Genomic DNA, 20,417 nt, shown 5'->3' on the forward strand with positions numbered 1-20,417 from the left:
CTCCTCATTTCTTCAACGGCATTGGCAGTTATTAGTAGTGATGTGTAGCCCACTGATTTTTTTACTTGGTGAGAAAACAGATTTCAGTAACTTCAAACAAAAGAACACTAACCTATAATGTGAGTATTACTGCTCATGATATAGCCAACATTAATAGAAATATTGTCACCAAGAAACTCAGGTTTTTAGTTCTGCTTCTAACTAGCTGAGCCAATGTCTGCTTTTCAATCTCCTTAATTTAATTTTTTTTAATTTGTAAAACTAATGAGCTGGATTAGTTGCTTTACAAAATTCCATCCAGTAGTAAAATTCTATGATTCTATTATTCTCATGATTAAGTGTTTATTTTTCTCATGGGAACTGAAAAAAGTGAAAAGAACAGCACAGATGTCTAGAAAAGAGCTATTATTCATTATCTCATATCAGAGAGCATAAAAAGAATCTAAGAAATGTGATTTCATTTGTGATTGGTATGATTAAATAAGAACACTAGACTTATCTCAAGTTAGAAACCACGGGTTCAAAATTGGGTTCTAGTTCTTTTCAGCTACAGAGTGTTAAGCAAATCCTTTAATCCCACCGAGTCTCAGTTTTCTTTTGTGAGAAGCTGTAACATCTATCTCACAATATTCATTTAAGGATAAAATAATACACACAAAAACCTTTGTAAACTATAAAATGCTGTACAGTCAGCCTTTTGTATCCATGGGTTCCACATCTGCAGACTCAACCAACCTCTGATGGAGAATACTTTGGGGAAAAAAAACAACTTCAGAAAGTTTCAGAAAGCAAAACTTGAATCTGCCAAATGTTGGCAACTACTTACATAGCATACAAATTGCATTTATAATTATTTATATTGTACTAGGTATTATAAGCAACAAAGATGATTTAAAGTGTAAGGAAGGATATATGTAGGTCATATGCAAACATGATAGCTTTTTTTGGGGGGGGGGGCACATGGATGTAGCTGTTCTGCAGGCATGTGGAATCTTCTCGTATCAGGGACTGAACCCACTTTCTCCTGCATTGGCTAACGGATTCTTTACCAAGGAAGCTGCAACACCATTTTATATAAGATACTTGAGCATCCACTGGATTTTAGGATCAATTGAGAGTCCTGGAACCAATGCTCCATGGATACCAACTGGTTACTGTATAAATATTCTGTATGAAAAATATCTTAAATAAAAATTCTTAAAAGGAAACATTACTACTATTGGTTAGACAACAACAACTTTGTAGTAGAAACTGAAGTTGAAATATAAATTTTCATCCCCTTTTTATTACGCTTGATCATTATAAGCAAATATTTCTTTAATAATTAGAGATGACTATTTTTAGACTTTGGGAGATAATTTTATTTTATTTATTATATGTAGACATTTCTTACTGTGAACATATAAAAGAATGACTATTCTGATAAAACAAATTTCAACATTATTAGAACTAGGCGCCCTTGTACTTTTCCTTTCTATTTATCTAATTTCATTCTCCCACACTTCCTTCATGTGGAGGAAAAAGTTATCCTACTTGCCCAGATTAATCCTTTCACTTAAGCCCTACAGGAAACCCCTTATTTCTTCACATCCCTTCCCTCCCCGGTGACTTTAAGACCTCCGTTGTTCTTCAGCTCTGCTGCTCTGCTTAACAAGCTCTACTGTTCTGCTTTGCCTAACAAGCTGCCTCTTCTTTACCTACAGCTGTTTCCAGCCTTTCAATGAGAAACTTCTGAACTAAGGGCTTAAGATCTGCTTCCTTTACTTTCCATCTAACTAGTTGCAGACTAGCACTCAGGAACTGGACTTCTGCCTCCAACAACCTACTGGAATGGAATTCTCAAAGTCCAATAATGGTGACCAAAGGACCTAGTTTAATTCACTAGGTCTAATTCACAGACCTGGTTTTCACTCTTCTTGAACTGCATGTACCATCTACTCATGCTTTTGTGATACTACTTAACTTGGGAATCATTCTCTTTCTTCTCTGAGCACTGTCACTTTTACTGGCTCCTTTTCCACCCTTTATATCTGTATTTCTTTACAATGAGGACTTGAATCCTCAGAATTCCCTTTTATTAGGGAAGTCAGCCCCAAGGTCCCAGCCATCACTTCCCTGCTCATGACCTGCATATCCCTATTGCCCTCCAAGCCTTAGCTCTATGTATTCAACTGTGTATAATCATCTTTCTTGACTGAAGTTTTTCATCTGAACCACAGAACACAAAAAACAATTTGACTAGGGATTTTATCAATTCTCCTAAGGATGATACTTAACTAGTACTATTCCAAATGCATAAAAACTAATTTAATTTTTATAAGCAAATGGATGACTTAGGGCATTAGGGCTTAAATCTCTTGTGGAACCCTGCTAAGAAAGGCTGACAGGGCAGCTCCAGATAAATGTTCCAGGACCAACTTAAAATTCTATTACTGATCATTTATCCCCTCAAACAAGTGCCTCTCCCATTTTAACCTCTTTATTCCAATAAACAGTTTAACTATTTTTCAATTGATTAGTCTGATATTTAGAGTCAGTCATATTTAATATTTTCTTTTTCTTTGCATCCCCTATTTTTGAACAAATGACAGAACTTGTGAATTTAGTCTTGTTCATCTAGATCTATTACCACTTTCATAGTTTATGTCTTTATTATCTAAGGCTTCTATAACCACAACCTCAACTTACAGGCTTTTCCATTTTCTTCCATTTCTCTTTTATGCAATTTAGTCTATTATGCTGCTACCAAATTAATTTTTATGAAAATATCAATTTCAAGATAACAGTCACGAAAAAATAAGTCCAAACTCCTTAGCCTGGTATTCAAGGTCCTCCATAATCTGGCCTCAATCTGTTTTTTCAACCTTCTCTTCTACTATTTCCCAACACAAGTCCTCTGCTTCAGTCAGGTTTATCTATTCCTTCTCCTCAAATACATCACATTTACTCTAAAAAAAGAAAAAGTATTAAAAATTTCAGACATACAAAAAGGTTAAAAAGATAATGTGTTAATATCACACTTACTTTTGACTATAATTTTCAACTCATGTTATTTTTTTCAACTGGCATGCCTTTCCCCTCATTTTTCCTCTGTGATAATCTATTAGTACCCTGCTTAAGTCTATTCCCATCTATAGATCTGTATTTAACTTAAATTCACACAGCTCATTTTTTCAAAATTCCTCCAGAATTTTTTGCTCATTATGTCACAATTATACATATCCTTTAATCTGTGTTAATGTTTCTTTACTCTATCCTTATTTCCTGTGAATTTCTGGAGTCCTACTGTTATACCACTTTGGCAAACACGTTGCAGCTAGAACACTTTCATGCATAATATACAATAAAGAAAATACTTACAAGCTCATCTGACTCAGCATTCACTAAGATTTCCAACATCATGTTTTCTCCACGACTGCTTTGCTGGAATACTTGAACCCCACTTTTCTTCAAAAAAAACTAAAAGAATTCATAGAATTTAATTTTTAATTATTTTTCCATAGTTACTTCACTTTCAATAAAGTAAAAAAAATTCTGAACTAAATAGTCACTGACTTTGTGTTTAATGTGTTTCAAAGTAGGAAATCCACAGAAATATAATGCCTTCTGGTCAACCTTGGTTATTTTGTTCTTGCTTATATCTATACGCCAAGCATCTAATGATATTATTTTATACCTGGAAAATAAATAAAGGTATTTGATTTAAAATTCATACATTACAAGCAATCACAGGTTTTCAGCATCCCTTCAGTATTTTGCAAGAGTTATCCTTGCTTTTAAACAGGAGAATAACAATTTGCCCTTTAAGACAAAGAAAATATACAGCAGCAGATTCTCCGTTGTTACTAATTCAGACACAACCATGACTGTAACATACTGAGTGGAAATTTTCCCATTTATTTAAAAATACATATAATATATATATGCATAAATATATAATATATATAAAATATATAAATTATACATGTATATATGATTTTTATACTAAAGGAATATATAACACATACTACAAATCTCTACATCCTCCATGTTCCAAAACCCAGAATGGAAAATAAACACTTTATAATGTCTATTTCATCTTTCTCTTTAAGAAAAGGAAAAATCATAATGGAGAGAAGTTTACAGAAGACAGAAACAGAGAAGCAGAATTGGACCAAAGCAGAGAACTACAGAAACAACTGAGACAGACAGAGATGCTATGATCCTTGGAAAGCTGGATGTAATTCATTATCAGTTGCATACAAATGTCATAAATTATCTGTTAATTTTCGAAATAGATATTCAAAAGCTTTTTAGAAGTTAATTTTAACATTATTTTTTCTGCACTCTCTGTTTTTGAAGAATTACCACACAACATTACCTTGCACAGCATCGCTCTACAGGAGGAAACTTTTCTGGCCATGGAGAGGGGTAGGTGAACTCTGTGTTGCTGTCAAACCAGCACATTAGGCACTCACTATGTTGATTTCTTTTTCTCTCTTCTTTTTTGAGGGAGTGGTTACATGTCTCCATGGCTTCTAACAATCGCTTCTGAATATAAATATTGAAGAGAGGGGTCAAAAACATAAAAATTCTGTAATCTTAACACATAGAATGAATCTTTTCCCTCAAAAAACAAATTTACTATTTGTGCTCTTAAAAAGCAAAAATCTTAGTAACAGAATTCTTTTCAACTTAATTACATGAAAAACTGATGTGCTATTCTTGTTTCTAAGGGCAATAGAATATTTTTTGTCACTACAAATTCCTCTGAAAATATTACTCCAACAGCAGCCACTAAAGTGTGGCTAAGAACAGCAGAGAATCAAAATTTAAATATGAATTTATCATAATTCACTGCTCCTTAATCTCTCACATTGCAAATGTGCATTAATATAGAAATGTTCATCTTTACGATTATCTTTTTATATTTAATGCAATTCCAATGAAAATCACAATGGTTTAAAATATATTTTTCAAAGGAAAAATGATGTTAGTGTTCATACTGGAAGATTAAAGGTTGAACTGCAAAGTTATCAAGAACTTGTCTTATGAGGTCCTATCACTTTTTATAAAATCACCTATAAGCAAAACACTTAAGTATGGACACCACAAAAGACCCACAGACCATAAGCACAAAATAAATAGTTAAAAAACAAATCCAAATATATGTCAAACATAGTATTCCAGACACTTAAAATAATGTTTTTGTCCAGTTGGAAAAGAAAGCACACATATATTTCAATATCATACTATATACAAAACAAGTAGTAATGAGACAACAAAGTATTAGAAGAAAATCTAGAAAAGTATTGATAATTTTTTTTAAAGTATTGATAATTTGTAGTGAAAAATTCTTAAGGCAGAAAAAAAGCCTAGCCACTTTAAGGAAAAAGACATTTTTAAGTAAAAGAAAATGTATGTGATAAAAGAGGTCATGAACAAATCAACAAGCAAATGCCACACTGGGAAAAAATATTCCTAGCATACAAAGAGCTGCTCAAAATAAAAAAAAAAAAAAATGAGGGCAAGGATATAAACAGACAATTTATAAAAGAGAAAATGCAGAAGACAAACACACATAAAAATATATCAAATTAGGGATCAGATAAAAATAAACTTGAATAATAATAAAATGGCATTCTTTATCATCAGTAGACTGGTCAAAATTAAATAGTAACATTCAGGACTAGAAAAGCAGAGAAGTAGGTACTCTCAAGTACTGATGGTGTGAATTAGACCAGTCTTTTTGAAAAAGAATCTGGTAAAATTAATTAAAACAAAAACCATACACTCCCATTAACCAAGCATTTCTGCTTTGGGGATTCTACCTTATAAAAATAAAACTACCAATACATAAGAATGTATTAACAAACAAAAAGAAAACATAAATACATAAGTACTTTTATCATAGCATTGTGTACAACAGCAAAAACATGAAGAGTTGTAAGAATTTGCAAAATCAGTATGGTGTGTTCCCATGTACTTTTCACCCAATGATAACATCTTACACACAGCCACAGTACATTATCAAAACCAGGAAATTGACACTGGTACACCATCACTACAGACTCATTAAGATTTCAATGTGCTCAGTCGCTCAGTTGTGTCCGACTCTTAGGGACCCTACAGACTGTAGCCTGCCGGGTTCCTCTGTCCATGCGGATTCTCCAGGCAAGAATACTGGAGTGGGTTGCCATGCCCTCCTCCAGGGGATCTTCCCAACCTAGGGATCGAACCCAGGACACCTGCATTGCAGGTGGATTCTTTACTGTCTGAGCCACCAGGGAAGCTCCAGATTTCACTAGTTTTTATATGTAAATACTGTGATGAGATGGCTGGATGGCATCTCCGACTCGATGGACATGAGTTTGAGTAAACTCTGGGAGTTGGTAATGGACAGGGAGGCCTGGCGTGCTGTGATTCATGGGGTCACAAAGAGTCGGAGGCGACTGAGCGACTGAACTGAGCTGAACTGAACTGTGTATGTACAGCAGTATGGAATTCTTATCAAAAGTGCAGATTCATGTGTGTGCGCTCAGTCGCTCAGTGGTGTCCGATTCTTTGCGACCCCTATGGACTGTAGCCTGCCAGGCTCCTATGTCCACAGGGTATTCTTCAGGCAAGAACACTGGAGTGGGTTGCCATGCCCTCCTCCAGGGGATCTTTCCAACTCAGGGATCGAACCCAGGTTTCCTGCATTGCAGGCGGATTCTTTACCATCTGAGCCACCAGGGAAGCTTCATGTAACCACCTCTAAAACTGGAATACAGGACTGTCACATCACTGTAAAGAAACTCCTTCACATTATCCCTTTATACCCATACCCATATATTGCTCAGTCGTGTCCGACTCTTTGCGACCCCGTGGACTTGTAGCCCACCAGGCTCCGCCATCCATTGGATTCTCCGGGCAAGAATACCGGAGTGGGTTGCCATTTCCTCCTCCAGGGGATCTTCTCGACCCAGGGATTGAACTCAGGTCTCCTGCATTGCAGGCAGACGCTTTAACCTCCGAGCCACCAGGGAATTCCTTATCCCTTTAGAGTCACACCCTATCCCCCAATGACCTGTTTTATATTATAATAATTTCATCATTTCAAACATATTACATAAATGGAATCTTCTAAGATTGACTTTTTCAGTCAAATGAACTTTTTCCCATCTGTTGTTTACAGAAATAGTTCTTTTTATTGCTGAGTAGTATGCCATTTTATGAATGTACTACAGGTTTTTTTAAATCCATTCACTCATTGAAAGATATCTGAATTTTTTTCCAGTTTGGAGTTATCACAAATAACTTGCTCTGGACAATAATGTACAGGTTTTTACAAAAATATATAGCCAGCTGTTTCTGTACCAATTGTTAAAAAGCTTTTTCTTTACCTATTGAATAGCTCTGATGTCTTAATTGAAAATTTATTCACTGGTCAAGTATAGATCTAGGTTGTTTGGCCTCTATTCTGTTTCACTGATCTATGTCTATTATGATGTAGGAAACAGACTGCCTTGATTACTTTAGCCTAATGGTAAGTCATGAAATCAGATAATGAAAGTCTTTCAGTATTGTTGTTCTTACAGATTGTTTCGGCTACTCTAGATACTTTGCAATTTCATCAAAACTTTAAAACTGGACTTTTGATTTTTATACAAAAATTTGCTGCATTTTTGCTGGGATTATGTTGAGCCCAAAGATCAATATGGGAAGAGGTTATGTCTTAACAATATTAAATCTTCTATTCCCTGAACATGGTATATTCTTCCATTTATTTAGGTCTCCATAACTCAACGCTATTTGCAGTTTTCAGTGTGTGCATGCTGTTAAATTTATAAATGTGAATTTTATATTTCTTAATGCTACTGAAAGTAAAAGTCTTTTTATTTAAAAAATTTATATTTTCCAATTTTTTGTTGCTAGTATATACAAACATAATTGAATTTTGTATAGATTTTATAGTTTGTGACCTTGTTAAATTTACTTATTGTTAATACTATCTTTCTGAAGATTCCTTAGAATTTTCTATTTTTGTAGTAATGCTATGTGCATATAAAAACAATTTTTCTTCTTCCTTTCTAATCTACATGACTTTATTTCTTTCCCTTAATACAGTGGACTCCTAGTACAGTATTAGAAAGAATTGATTAGAATGAACATCCTTGTCTTAAACTTGATTTTACAAAGAAAACATTCAAAACTTTACTACTAAGTATACTGTTAGCAGTGCACACGTGTGTGCTAAATCACTTCAGTTGCGTCCGACTCTTTGTGACCCTATGGACTGTAGCCCACCAGGTTACTCTCTCCATGGGTTTTTGAAGCATGCATTCGGTTTTCACTTCCCTGGTGGCTCAGACAGTAAAAACATCTGCCTACAATGACGGAGACCTGGATTTGATCCCCGGGTCAGGAAGATTCCCTGGAGAAGGAAATGGCAACCCACTCCAGTACTCTTGCCTGGAAAATCCCATGGATGGAGGAGCCTGGTAGGCTACAGTCCATGGGGTCGCAAAGAGTCAGACACAACTGAGCAACTTCACTTATTTGGTTGAGGACGTTTCCTCTTATTTCTAGTAGTTGAGCATTTCTATTAAAATTGGACATTGAATACTCAAATGTGGTAAATCACATTGAAAACCAACACTGCATTTCTAAAATAAATCTCATTTGGTTAGGAGTATTATCCTTCTATATTACTGGATCCCATCTGGCTTGACTTTGTCAAAAGTTTGCATCTACTTTAGGAGGGATATTATCAAGTAATTTTCTTTTCTTGTAGTATCATTGACTATTATGCTGGCCTAATATGATATACTGGGAAGTGATTATTTCTCTTCTATGTTCTCAAAGTTTGTATAAAATTGGTATTATTTCTTTCATGAAGGCTTACCAGAATTCACAAGTCAAGACATCTGAGCCTAGAATTTTTCTCTGTGAGACGATTTAAAATTATGAACTAAATGTCTTTAAAAGATATAGGATTACTTAGATTTTTATGTTTTTTTTTTCTGTCAGTTTTGTTGAATCGTGTTTAAAGAACCGTGTTCACTTTATTTGGGTTGTTAAATTTGTTGGCATAAAATAGTTCACAATACGCCTTATCGATTTTTTTCGTAACTATAGGATTTATAGGACACCTCTTCTTTCATTCTAAATTTATGTGTTCTCCCCTGGTGCTCTAGTTTTTTTTAAGCCTTTTTTGATATGTCTTTCTAGGATTTATCAATTTTATTAATCTTTCAAGAGGATCAACTTTTGGTTTCATTGATTTTTTTCTATTGTTTGTTCAGTTTCCATGGATTTCTGCTCCTGTCTTTTTGTTTTCTTCATTCTGCTTAGTTTGGATATAAATTGCTCTTGTTTTTCTAGCTTCTTATGGTAGGAAGTTTAATTTACTTCAAAATATTTTCTTGTTTAGTATAAGCATCTAGAACCTTAAGTTTCCCTTTTAGGCCTTGCTTTAGTTTTATCACACAGATTATGATATGTGTTCTCATATCATTCATATTAAACATTTCAAATATTCCTTTAAGTTTCTTTAATATATGGATTATTTAGAAGTGTGTTATTTGATTTCAAAAGTTTTATACATTTTCAGAGATCTGTTGCTGATTTTTAACTTAATGGTCAGAGAACATTCACCTTATGATTTCACCCTTTTAAATTTATTGAGATATTTTTATGCCTTACCAAATAATCTTGGTGAACAGTCTTTCACTTAAAAATGTGTATTCCTTAGTTGCTAGGTATACTGTCCTACAAATATTAATGAGGTTAAGTAGGTTTATAGTGTTATTTAAGTCTTTCATCTTTGGTAATACTCTGTTCTGAAGCCTACTTGGTCTAATATTAGTAAAGCAATGCCAGCTTCCTTATAATTAGCACACACAGAAGTTTTGATGCACAGAACAAAGAGGAGAATAGTTAAAACTCATTAACACAAATGGTGATTAAAATCCACTGCTCAGTTATGTGAAGTAATCTCTACAACTGTATATATAACCATTTCATGTGCTGACCTCATCAATAAAAGGTATTAGTACCACAGCTTCCCATTCCTGTTGTTTCCCATTTAGGTCAGTTTTAAAATCAGGTGGATAATATTCTATAATTGGCGAGTCGTCACTGGTCATCAAATGCTGTGAAAACATAAAATAGTGTAATAGAAATGTAAGAACTAATATCAATGTAGCTTTTTGTTAATATATTTATAATATTTGTTTACCTATTACAGTATAAAATTTCTAAGCAAGGCAAAAGTAAGTTTTCACATCTTAGATATGTTATAGTATACTTGTTATATTTTGATTTTCAAATATGAGACTTCTAATTTCACTGCCACTCATCACTTTCTTATTCCACTAAGCTAGTTATATAGCCAAACTATCCTTGCTCTGAATTTTATCATTTCTATCTTCTATAGTCTTTTCACTCTACAAGGCTCATCTAAATTGTTTTCCATTCAGATTTCAGTTCATTTCACACACTCCATTTTTAATCTTAGACAATTTATTTTCATGTCATAATCAACTAATTTTATTAAGTTCTATAACTGTCATCTAAGATAATTTAAAAAGAAAAAGAAATCCAAAAATACAAGAATCTCCTTACCACCAGTAGCAAAGATAGAAAGCCCAATAAGACATGTTTTTATTAGAGATTTTATAACAGAAGTAGATAAAGAAACCTAAACCTAAAGATATCCTCTAGGAAATGAATATAGAAGATCATGACATAAAAAATTTTAAAGAAATAAAAGCGTATTTCTCAGGGTGATATTCAAAATAAAATAGTATGTCATGGGTACAGAAGAATCAAAACATATGTGGCTATAAAAACCTGCATGGCTATATTAGTCCTGAGTGGTTAAATATCAATTCTTAATGTACTGAAGGTAGGGAAAAAAGCATCAAAGAAACTAAAGGAAGGAAGGCCATGGGCCAGGATGAAGGACAGGTTAAGTTTCAGAAAGATTTAGAAGGAAGCTGGACACTGTTCAAACGGCAAAGGTATGTGGTATGTATATATTTATGTGTGTCTATTTCAATTCCTGGCACCAGACCACAGAATTAGAACAGATTGATGCTCTAGAAGAACTAAACTGAAGTTTACCCTCAAAATCAGTTTAGTAGGCTTAGTGTAATTTTGGTGACCCAATCACCCCTGAAACAGCTTTCTCCTGTTATAGGAAGTACGTTAATCAGAGAGAAGTTTTTTATTCCATAATTTGATAAATGAAATTCTTAAAATCCAAATGTAAATGGAAGTAGCAATTTTGTTGAGATAAACAACTTATTAGAATCATCCATATTCTAACAGGTAAAGGGTAAAAGAGAACAGAAACGAAACCTGTAATATCTGGACAGAGTAGATGGCTTTAGATTTTGCCAAGCTCAATTTACTTTCATCAGTGCAGAGACAAACTGGAGATGTGCTTAAAGATACTGAAAACAAAGCTGCCATGCTTTGAACGGTTTATGAAATGTGTTTGCATTTTTAAAACAAAGTTATCTTTAAATCAAGGAATTCCTTTTCAAGAGACTTAAGGAATACTATATTTGAAACTGAAAATAAATATATTTAGCTATTAAAGAAATTTGGGTATGATGTTTCTCGGTTTGGAGGAGGAACTCCTAAATATTAAAAAGAACACAAATACATTTAATTCTAAAACCCACCTGGTAGCATGCAGGGAGTAAATTTTTGCTAGCTGCTGGAAGTACAGCAAGAAGCTGTTCAAATGGCTTAAAAGGTTTTCCCAGTTCAAAATGGATTTTGAGTGTACTGATATTGCGGATATCAGACAGGAAAGGTGCATAATGGTACGGATAAAACCTGTAAGACAAAACTGAGCTCTAAACAATTGGCAAACTTTATGAAACAGACCAATAGTTAGTACATACTTTTCAATATTCTATTTTAACAGCTGTGCCTCTGTGCGTGTGTTCAAGTCATGTCCACAAACAGCAATAATTCTAAAGAAAAAAATCACTCATAATTCTGCCACATGAATATAAGAAATCAGCAATGTTGAAAAATGTAGATTATTTGATGACAACAAGTATTTTATTTCCTTAATTTTTAAAGTGCAGTTTGTATTTCAAAAATTTAGACGTATGTAATTGAAGGGTATATATATTAATAACACATATAAAAATAATTTATTTTTTATATAAATAATACAATGACTCAGTTTCAGAAGTAGTGAGTGTCAATCTTCCAAACAATAGATTCTCAGAATGAACTAATGAGGCGGTCAGAAGACATTCAGTTACTTCATGTGGGCCTGAGCTTCTCTCATGAAGACACAGGGAAGTCTGAGCTCATATGGTTGTTACTAGTCAGCTCTAAGAATCATCATCTTTGAATTAGTGTGTATACATATATATTGTGTTTGTGATAAGGATTAAACCATTTGTCAATCATGCACACCAACTTTTTGTTTTTAAAATCTTCCCATATTTAACATGAAGAAATATTTTTAGAAATTTCAAACATATAATTTTTTTCATTTTTTGTTAAAAACTAAAAATTTTAAAAAAGCCAATTACCCTAAACATATTTTTTAAAAATTTAAAAATAATTTCAATGTTCTTAATGTCTGACTAAAAACATCAAAATAAAAGCCAACAAAATAATTTTATATTCCACAATGATGGCATACTTCAAAAGAATGGGAACGTTTAGGAGGCAGAATTGCATGCAGAACAATAGACTTTGGAAATCAGATAGGCATGTACTTGAATACTGGTGTGTGACACTGGAAAGGTTATTTAATCCTCTGAGCCTCATCTATCAAAAGCAGAAAACAAAATTTACTTTAAACAGCTTTGAGGACTATATGAGCACACGCTTTACAAGTACTTGGCCTCAATGCCTGGTAATATAATAGGTATAAGTTATACTCACTCTCTTAAAAAATGGCAAATCAAGGATATTTTTTTGTCACTAGAGTGCTCTTCAGAGATGCCCTGAGAATCCTGTTAGTTATTGCAGATACTTTTTTAAAGGCTATTAGTAAGCAAAATTCTATTAATAATTAATGCCACATTATTCTGCACTGGTATGTTTTACTGTTGGTGCTTTAAAACAGAGCCTAGAAGGTGCTCTGAAAACAAAACAAAACAAGCTATCTCATCACTTAAAAGTGTCTATTTTTCCCTGTATCATTTTTTGACTTGTTTTCTATTTCAGTGGATGGTTTGGAAATGTAGATGGAACTTGCTGGAATAGGAAACATGAGATAAATAGAGAATTATTACTATTCCAGGAGAAGTAAATTCTTTTCTCCTTTCTTCATTACCCTTCCCAGTCTAACATTCATATAATTCATTCTTCATTACTCCTAACAGAAAAAATTTTCAAACATATAAAGATGTAGAGAAGAATATAATAAACAATCCCACTTAACCATCACTCAGACCCAGTAATTGTCAAGACTTTGTGACACTTCATTCATTATGATAGAAAATTTAAATCCTTAAGATTAACAGAGAGCTTTTTATTATGGGCCATCTACTACAGCTGGAAGTATCTTTGTTATAAAAGGATCTTTTTAAAATATTACATTGCTAAAAAAGATTCTTTTTCCTTTAAACTTGGCTGTATGTACCTTTTTAAAAATACTATTAATATCATAAATAGAAGTAAAAAGGAGAGATTATCAGGTGAGCTTACAGTAGAATGAGCCATTATAAAATACAAAACTTTATTTTGGTTTTTATTCCCTCACCAGCTCCAGGACTGAACGCCATGATAGTAATAATGCAAAATCCACTGTATCGCCTGAACATAACATGCAGCTTGATCAGCCAGAAAGTCACTGAAAACAGAAAAGAATATTTTCATTTTAACATTATTTCCTGAAGACAGGCCACTGTGTTTAAAACATGATATCTCCTAATATCACATTCTGCCTCACACATTTTATTTAATCAATGAATAAGCCAAAAACTGCAATCAGAAAAAACTCTAAAATATTATTGTAAAAAATTCTATCATACCAGATTAAAAATTTGCCTTATAGTTTTCCTAAACCAACTATTTGATTACTTAAACCTGTTGTGCATACTTACAGTCAATGTACTATATCTTTGGTATCAAGTTTGAAGGTTTAATGAAGCTTTCTAAACAGTGGCACTACCACTTTCTTAAATATTCAGAGTGTGATGGAAAACAAAGATGGAAATCTTATTTGGCAGGATGCCTGAGAGAATCACAGGAGGAAATCAGGAAGATTTTAAAATCTGGTTATAGCAGCTAGAACATATTTTGAAAAGTATTATATTCACTGAACAATATTCCCTTTAATGTCTTTTTCTCAAAAAACTATCATTTAAGGTAAAATAATCACACACACACAGCAAAAAAAGAGCACCCTGAGGACTTCCCCGGTGGCACAGTGGCTGGGAGTCCACCTCCTAATGAAGGGCACAAGAGACTGATACCTGGTCTGGGAAGATCAAGGCTATGGTTTTTCCAGTGGTCATGTGTGGATGTGAGAGCTGGACTGTAAAGAAAGCTGAGCACTGAAGAATTGATGCTTTTGAACTGTGTTGTTGGAGAAGCCTCTTGAGAGTCCCTTGGACTGCAAGGAGATCCAACCAGTCCATCCTAAAGATCAATCCTGGGTGTTCACTGGAAGGACTGATGTTGAAGCTGAAACTCCAATACTTTGGCCACCTGATGTGAAGAGCTAACTCATTTGAAAAGATCCTGATGTTGGGAAAGATTGAGGGCAGGAGCAGAAGGGGACGACAGGATGAGATGGATGGATGGCATCACCAATCAATGGACATAAGTTTGGGTAGGCTCCGGGAGTTGGTGATGGACAGAGAGGCCTGGTCTGCTGCAGTTCATAGGGTTGCAAAGAGTCAGACACGACTGAGTGACTGAACTGAACTGAACTGAAATGGGAAGATCCCACAGGCTGTGGAGCAACTAAGCCTGTAAGCCACAACTACCGAAGCCTGCAAGCCCAAGCCTGTGCTCCACAAGAGAAGCCACCACAATGAGAAGCCTGTGCACTGAGATGAAGAGTAGGCCCCGCTTGCTGCAACTAGAGAAAGCCGGTGATCAGCAACAAAGACTCAGAGCAAACAAGAATAAAATTAATTAATTAAAAAATGAGCACCCTAGGTAAACCCCAAAGTGGCTATAACACTTGTTAGTGTTTGTTACCGAAATTCAGGTGGAGGTTTACCATCTGAGCCAACAGGGAGGCCCTCAGGCAGATATTTCCAAGTGAAATTGTAGATTTACGTATTTCTGGCAGTTACATTTTTTAAATGAAATGAATGACTCTTATTATAAAAGAACTGTTTCATTACTGAAAACTGAGACAATGATGAAAAGCGCTTTTATTACCTTATAGTAATTTTGGTATGTTTTGGTATGTAATTTTGGTTTGACATTTTGGTATGTTTTTCTCAGTCTTTTTATCCCTAAGTTTTTCCTTTTTAAATATAAATGACAGTATACTGTGTATATGATTTTGTATACTCTTTTAAAATTTATATTTAATAATTTACTGAAAGTATCTTTCTAAATTTTTATTAACTTTTCGTAACTACCAGTTTAACAGTTCTATATATTCTGGAAGCACTAGAGATGGCAGAGATAGTGACTGTAATGAGGAGGAAGTGGAGACAATTATGATGAGTCTTCTCACTGGACACGTATATTGTTTCTAATTTTTTACTATTTAAAAAAATTTCCTTGTGTATAAAGATCATCTGTGTCTAAGTTTATATTTTTATGATAGATTAACAATTAGAATTATTGGGTCAAAGGCTTTTAGATACATACTTTCCAAAATATTTTTTAAAAATAATTTCTATTTATTTATTTTTGGCTGTGCTGGATCTTCACTGCTGTTCAGGCTTTTCTCTAGTTGCAGTGTGAGGGCTTTTCATTGCAGTGGCTTCTCTTTTTAGAGAATGGCTCAGCAGTTGCGGTTCCCGGGCTCTAGAGGACAGGCTCAAGAGCTGTGGTGCATGGACTGAGTTGCTCTGCAGCATATGGGAACTTCCCAGATCAGGGATCAGACTCGTGTCCCATGCATTGGCAGGTGGACTCTTTACCACTGAGCCACCAGCGAAGCCCTCCAAAATAATTTTGCCTACTTACATTTCCATCAGAAATCAAGGGAAGAAATCTACCACCACTCCTGGACCACTGAATATAACAACTTAAAAAGATTTGCTTATTTGCTAGGCAAACAAACAGTATCTCATTTTTATAACCTCATATTTTAATAAATAAAAAGGAAATAAAACAGAAGAGTAGTCCCCTAGCAAATCAAGCATTTAATTGCAGCTACTATACTTCTCTATAACATAATCAAGGAAATAGAAGAACTAAGGAATAAAGAATTAAATGCATAACGATTATAAATATTTTATTTCTAAGTCTGAAAAGTCCTACTTGCTAATGACATCTGACAAAACTTCAAATGACCTGATAGCTGTACCACAATTTCTTTATCTCTAGCTACCAGAGATAAGTATGAATACAGGCCTTACACAAAGACTATGTCTAGACTAGAAAACAGTCTGAGTAAATGGAACAACATGGAAATCTTGGGTCTTTCAAGAGCAGTCTCTAGGAAAGATTCTTAGTATTTTATTTTTTTAAAAAGTAAAAATAATAGTATAGAAAATATATAAGTATAGTGTATATAATAAGGGTACAAAGAATTTTATGAAACTTTATCTCACTGACAGAAAAACAGCCTCATTTCATGGTTAAGGATGGGCTCCGGGGCCAGACTGCCTGTTACTTATAGTCTGGCTTTGCCACTCATTACCTTTGCATATCACCTGGAGCAAATCACTTAAATCTCTATTCCTTAACTTCCTCTATTTTAAAATAATAATAATAATTCTACTTATCTTAAAAAACTGTTGTGAGAATTACAATTTAACATTTTCACATTATTACATATATTTATATATGCTTATATTTTTAAATTATAAATGAGTTAATATTTTTTAAATGTTTAGGATAGTGCCTGGCACTAGACCAATAGTCAATATTGAGATCAGATTGATTATGTTCTTTGCAGCCAAAGATGGAGAAGCTCTATACAGTAAGCAAACTGGAGCTGACTGTGGCTCAGATCATGAGCTCCTGAGTGCAAAATTCAGGCTTAAACTGAAGACAGCAGGGAAAACCACTAGGCCATTCAGGTACGACCTAAATCAAATCCCTTATGATCATACAGGGGCAGTGACAAATAGATTCAAGGGATTGCATCTGAAAGAGTGCCTGAAGGACCACGGACAGAGGTTTATAACACTGTACAGGAGGCAGTGACTGAAAGCATCCCAAAGAAAAAGAAATGTAAAAGGGCAAACTGGTTGGTTGAGGAGGCTTTACAAATAACTGAGGAAAGAAGAAAAGCAAAAGGCAAGAGAGAATGGGAAAGATATACCCAATAGAATGCAGAAGTCCAGAGAACAGCAAGTAGAGATAAGTAAATGAAAAATGCATAGAAATAGAGGAAAACAACAGAATGGGAAGGATGAGATCTATTCAAGAAAACTGGAGATACCAAGGGGACATTTCATGTAAGGACAGGCATGATACAGGACAGAAATGGTAAGGTCCTAACAGAAGTAGAAGAGATTAAGAGATGGCAAGAATACACAGAAGAACTATATAAAAAAGGTCTTAATAACCCTGATAACCATGATTGTGTAGTCACTCAACTAGAGGCAGCCATCCTGGAGTGTGAAGTCAAGTGGGCCTTAAGAAGCATTACTCCAAACAATGCTAGTGGAGGTGATGGAATTCCAGCTGAGCTATTTCAAATCCTAAAAGATGATGCTATGAAAGTGCTGCACTCAGCATGTCAGCAAATTTGGAAAACTCAGCAGTGGCCACAGGATTGGAAAACGTCAGTTTTCATTCCAATCCCAAGGAAGAGCAATGCCAAAGAATGCTCCAATGACCAGATAATTGTGCTCATTTCACATGCTAGCAAGGTTATGCTCAAAATCCTTTAAGTGAGGCTTTAGTATACACGAACCGAGAACATCTAGATTACAAGTTGGGTTTCAAAGATGCAGAGGAACCAGAGATCAAATTGCCAACATTTGTTGGATCATGGAGAAAGCAAAGGAATTCCAGAAAATCATCTGCTTCATTGACTATGTGAAAGCCTTTGATTGTGTGGATCACAACAAGCTGTGGAAAATTCTTAAAGAGATGGGAGTACCAGACCACCTTACCTGTTTCCTGAGAAACCTGTATGCAGGTCAAGAATCAACAATTAGAACTGGACATGGAACAACGGACTGGTTCAAAATTGGGAAAGCAGTATGACCAGGCTGTATATTATCATCCTGCTTATTTATCTTATATGCAGAGTTCAGTTCAGTTCAGTTCAGTTGCTCAGTCGTGTCCAATTCTTTGCGACCCCATGAATCGCAGCATGCCAGGCCTCCCTGTCCATCACCAACTCCAGGAGTTTACCCAAACTCATGTCCATCAAGTCGGTGATGCCATCCAGCCATCTCATCCTCTGTCGGCCCCTTCTCCTCCTGTCCCCAATCCCTCCCAGCATCAGGGTCTTTTCCAATGAGTCAACTCTTCGCATGAGGTGGCCAAAGTATTGGAGTTTCAGCTTCAGTATCAGTCCTTCCAATGAACACCCAGGACTGATCTCCTTTAGGATGGACTGCTTGGATCTCCCTGCAGTCCAAGGGACTCTCAAGAGGCTTCTCCAACAACACAGTTCAAAAGCATCAATTCTTCGGCGCTCAGCTTTCTTCACAGTCCAACTCTCACATCCACACATGACCACTGGAAAAACCATAGCCTTGACTAGATGGACCTGTGTTGGCAAAGTAATGTTTCTGCTTTTTAATATGCTATTTAGGTTGGTCATAACTTTCCTTCCAAGGAGTAAGCGTCTTTTAATTTCATGGCTGCAATCACCATCTGCAGTAATTTTGGAGCCCCCCAAAATTAAGTCTGACACTGTTTCCACTGTTTCCCCATCTATTTCCCATGAAGTGATGGGACCAGATGTCATGACCTTAGTTTTCTGAATGTTGAGCAGAGTACATCAAGTGAAATGCCAGGCTGGATGAATCACAAGCTGGAATCAAGATGGCCAGGAGAAATATCAGCAGCCTCAAATATGCAGATGACACCACCATTATGGCAGAAAGCGAAGAGGAACTAAAGAGCCTCTTGAGGAGATGAAAGAGGAGAGTAAAAAGCTGGCTTACAACTCAACATTCAAAAAACTAAGATCATGGCATCTGGTCCCATTACTTCAAGGCAAATAAGGGAAAAAAAGGAAGCAGTTACAGATTTTATTTTCTTAGGCTTCAAGATCACTGCAGACAGTGACTGTAGATATGAAATTAAAAGATGCTTGCTCCTTGGAAGAAAAGCTATGCAAACCTAGACAGCGTATTAAAAAGTAGAGACATCACTTTGCCAATAAAAGTCCGTATAGTCAAAGCTATGGCTTTCCAGTAGTCATGTATGGATGTGAGATTTGGACCATAAAGATGGCTGAGCGCTAAAGAACTGATGCTTTTTTTTTTTAATTTTATTTATTTATTTATTTATTTTTTTATTAGTTGGAGGCTAATTACTTCACAACATTTCAGTGGGTTTTGTCATACATTGATATGAATCAGCCATAGATTTAAGAACTGATGCTTTCTAACTGAGGTGTTGGAGAAGACTCTTGAGAGTCTTGAGAGTCCCTTGGACTGCAAGGATATCAAAGCAGTCAATCCTAAAAGAAATCAGTCCTGAATATTCGTTGGAAGGACTGATGCAGAAGCTGAAGCTCCAATACTGTGGCCATCTGATGTAAAGAGCTGACTCACTGGAAAAGACCCTGATGCTGGTAAAGACTGAAGGCAGGAGGAGAAGGGGACGACAGAGTTTGAGATGGTTGGATGGCATCACTGACTCTGTGGACCTGAGTTTGAGCAAGCTCCGGGAGTTGGTGATGGACAGGGAAGTCTGGTGTCCTGCAGTCCACAGGGTTGCAAAGAGTTGGACACAACTGAGTGACTGAACTGAACTGAACTGTTATAGAGGGCTGTAGTTCAGAATGTGAGCCACCATTTTAGAGGTCAAGCAGTTAAGGAACTTTTATACTAGTTCCTAACCTGAGGCTGAGCCAGGTAGCCTTTGAGATAAGTGTGATGTGAGCTTTAGAAGAAATGAAGCAAAACACTAACCATTTTCTATCTGGCAATTTTTATCATAGGCATACAGTTGAGACTTGAACAATGCAGAAGTTAGGGACGCCAACCCTCTTGCAGTAGAAAATCCACTCATAACTTTAGACAGCTCTCTGTATCTGCAGTTCCACATCTATGGATTCAACCAACTGGGAAAAATGCAGTACTGTATTAAGTCTTCGGTAAAAACAATCCACATGTAAGTGGACCTATGCAGATCAAGCC

The 20,417-nt window shown here is 35.2% G+C and overlaps 1 protein-coding gene across 2 annotated transcripts in view; it reads right to left on the minus strand.

The window, feature by feature from the left end:
* Nucleotides 1–20,417, minus strand: part of XRN1 (5'-3' exoribonuclease 1) — a 109,941-nt gene that overhangs the window by 64,916 nt on the left and 24,608 nt on the right. For both annotated transcript variants that reach the window (XM_043875093.1, XM_043875091.1), the window contains exons 13-18: nucleotides 13,709–13,798; nucleotides 11,655–11,811; nucleotides 9,996–10,115; nucleotides 4,361–4,530; nucleotides 3,556–3,676; nucleotides 3,361–3,459 (exon numbers count right to left, since the gene is read on the minus strand). In XM_043875093.1, the coding sequence (XP_043731028.1) occupies nucleotides 3,361–3,459; nucleotides 3,556–3,676; nucleotides 4,361–4,530; nucleotides 9,996–10,115; nucleotides 11,655–11,811; nucleotides 13,709–13,798 (757 nt within the window). The remainder of the gene's footprint in view (nucleotides 1–3,360; nucleotides 3,460–3,555; nucleotides 3,677–4,360; nucleotides 4,531–9,995; nucleotides 10,116–11,654; nucleotides 11,812–13,708; nucleotides 13,799–20,417) is intronic.

The sequence above is a fragment of the Cervus elaphus genome, chromosome 19, assembly GCF_910594005.1.
Source record: "Cervus elaphus chromosome 19, mCerEla1.1, whole genome shotgun sequence".
In the NCBI taxonomy this organism is placed as follows: Eukaryota; Metazoa; Chordata; class Mammalia; order Artiodactyla; family Cervidae; genus Cervus; species Cervus elaphus.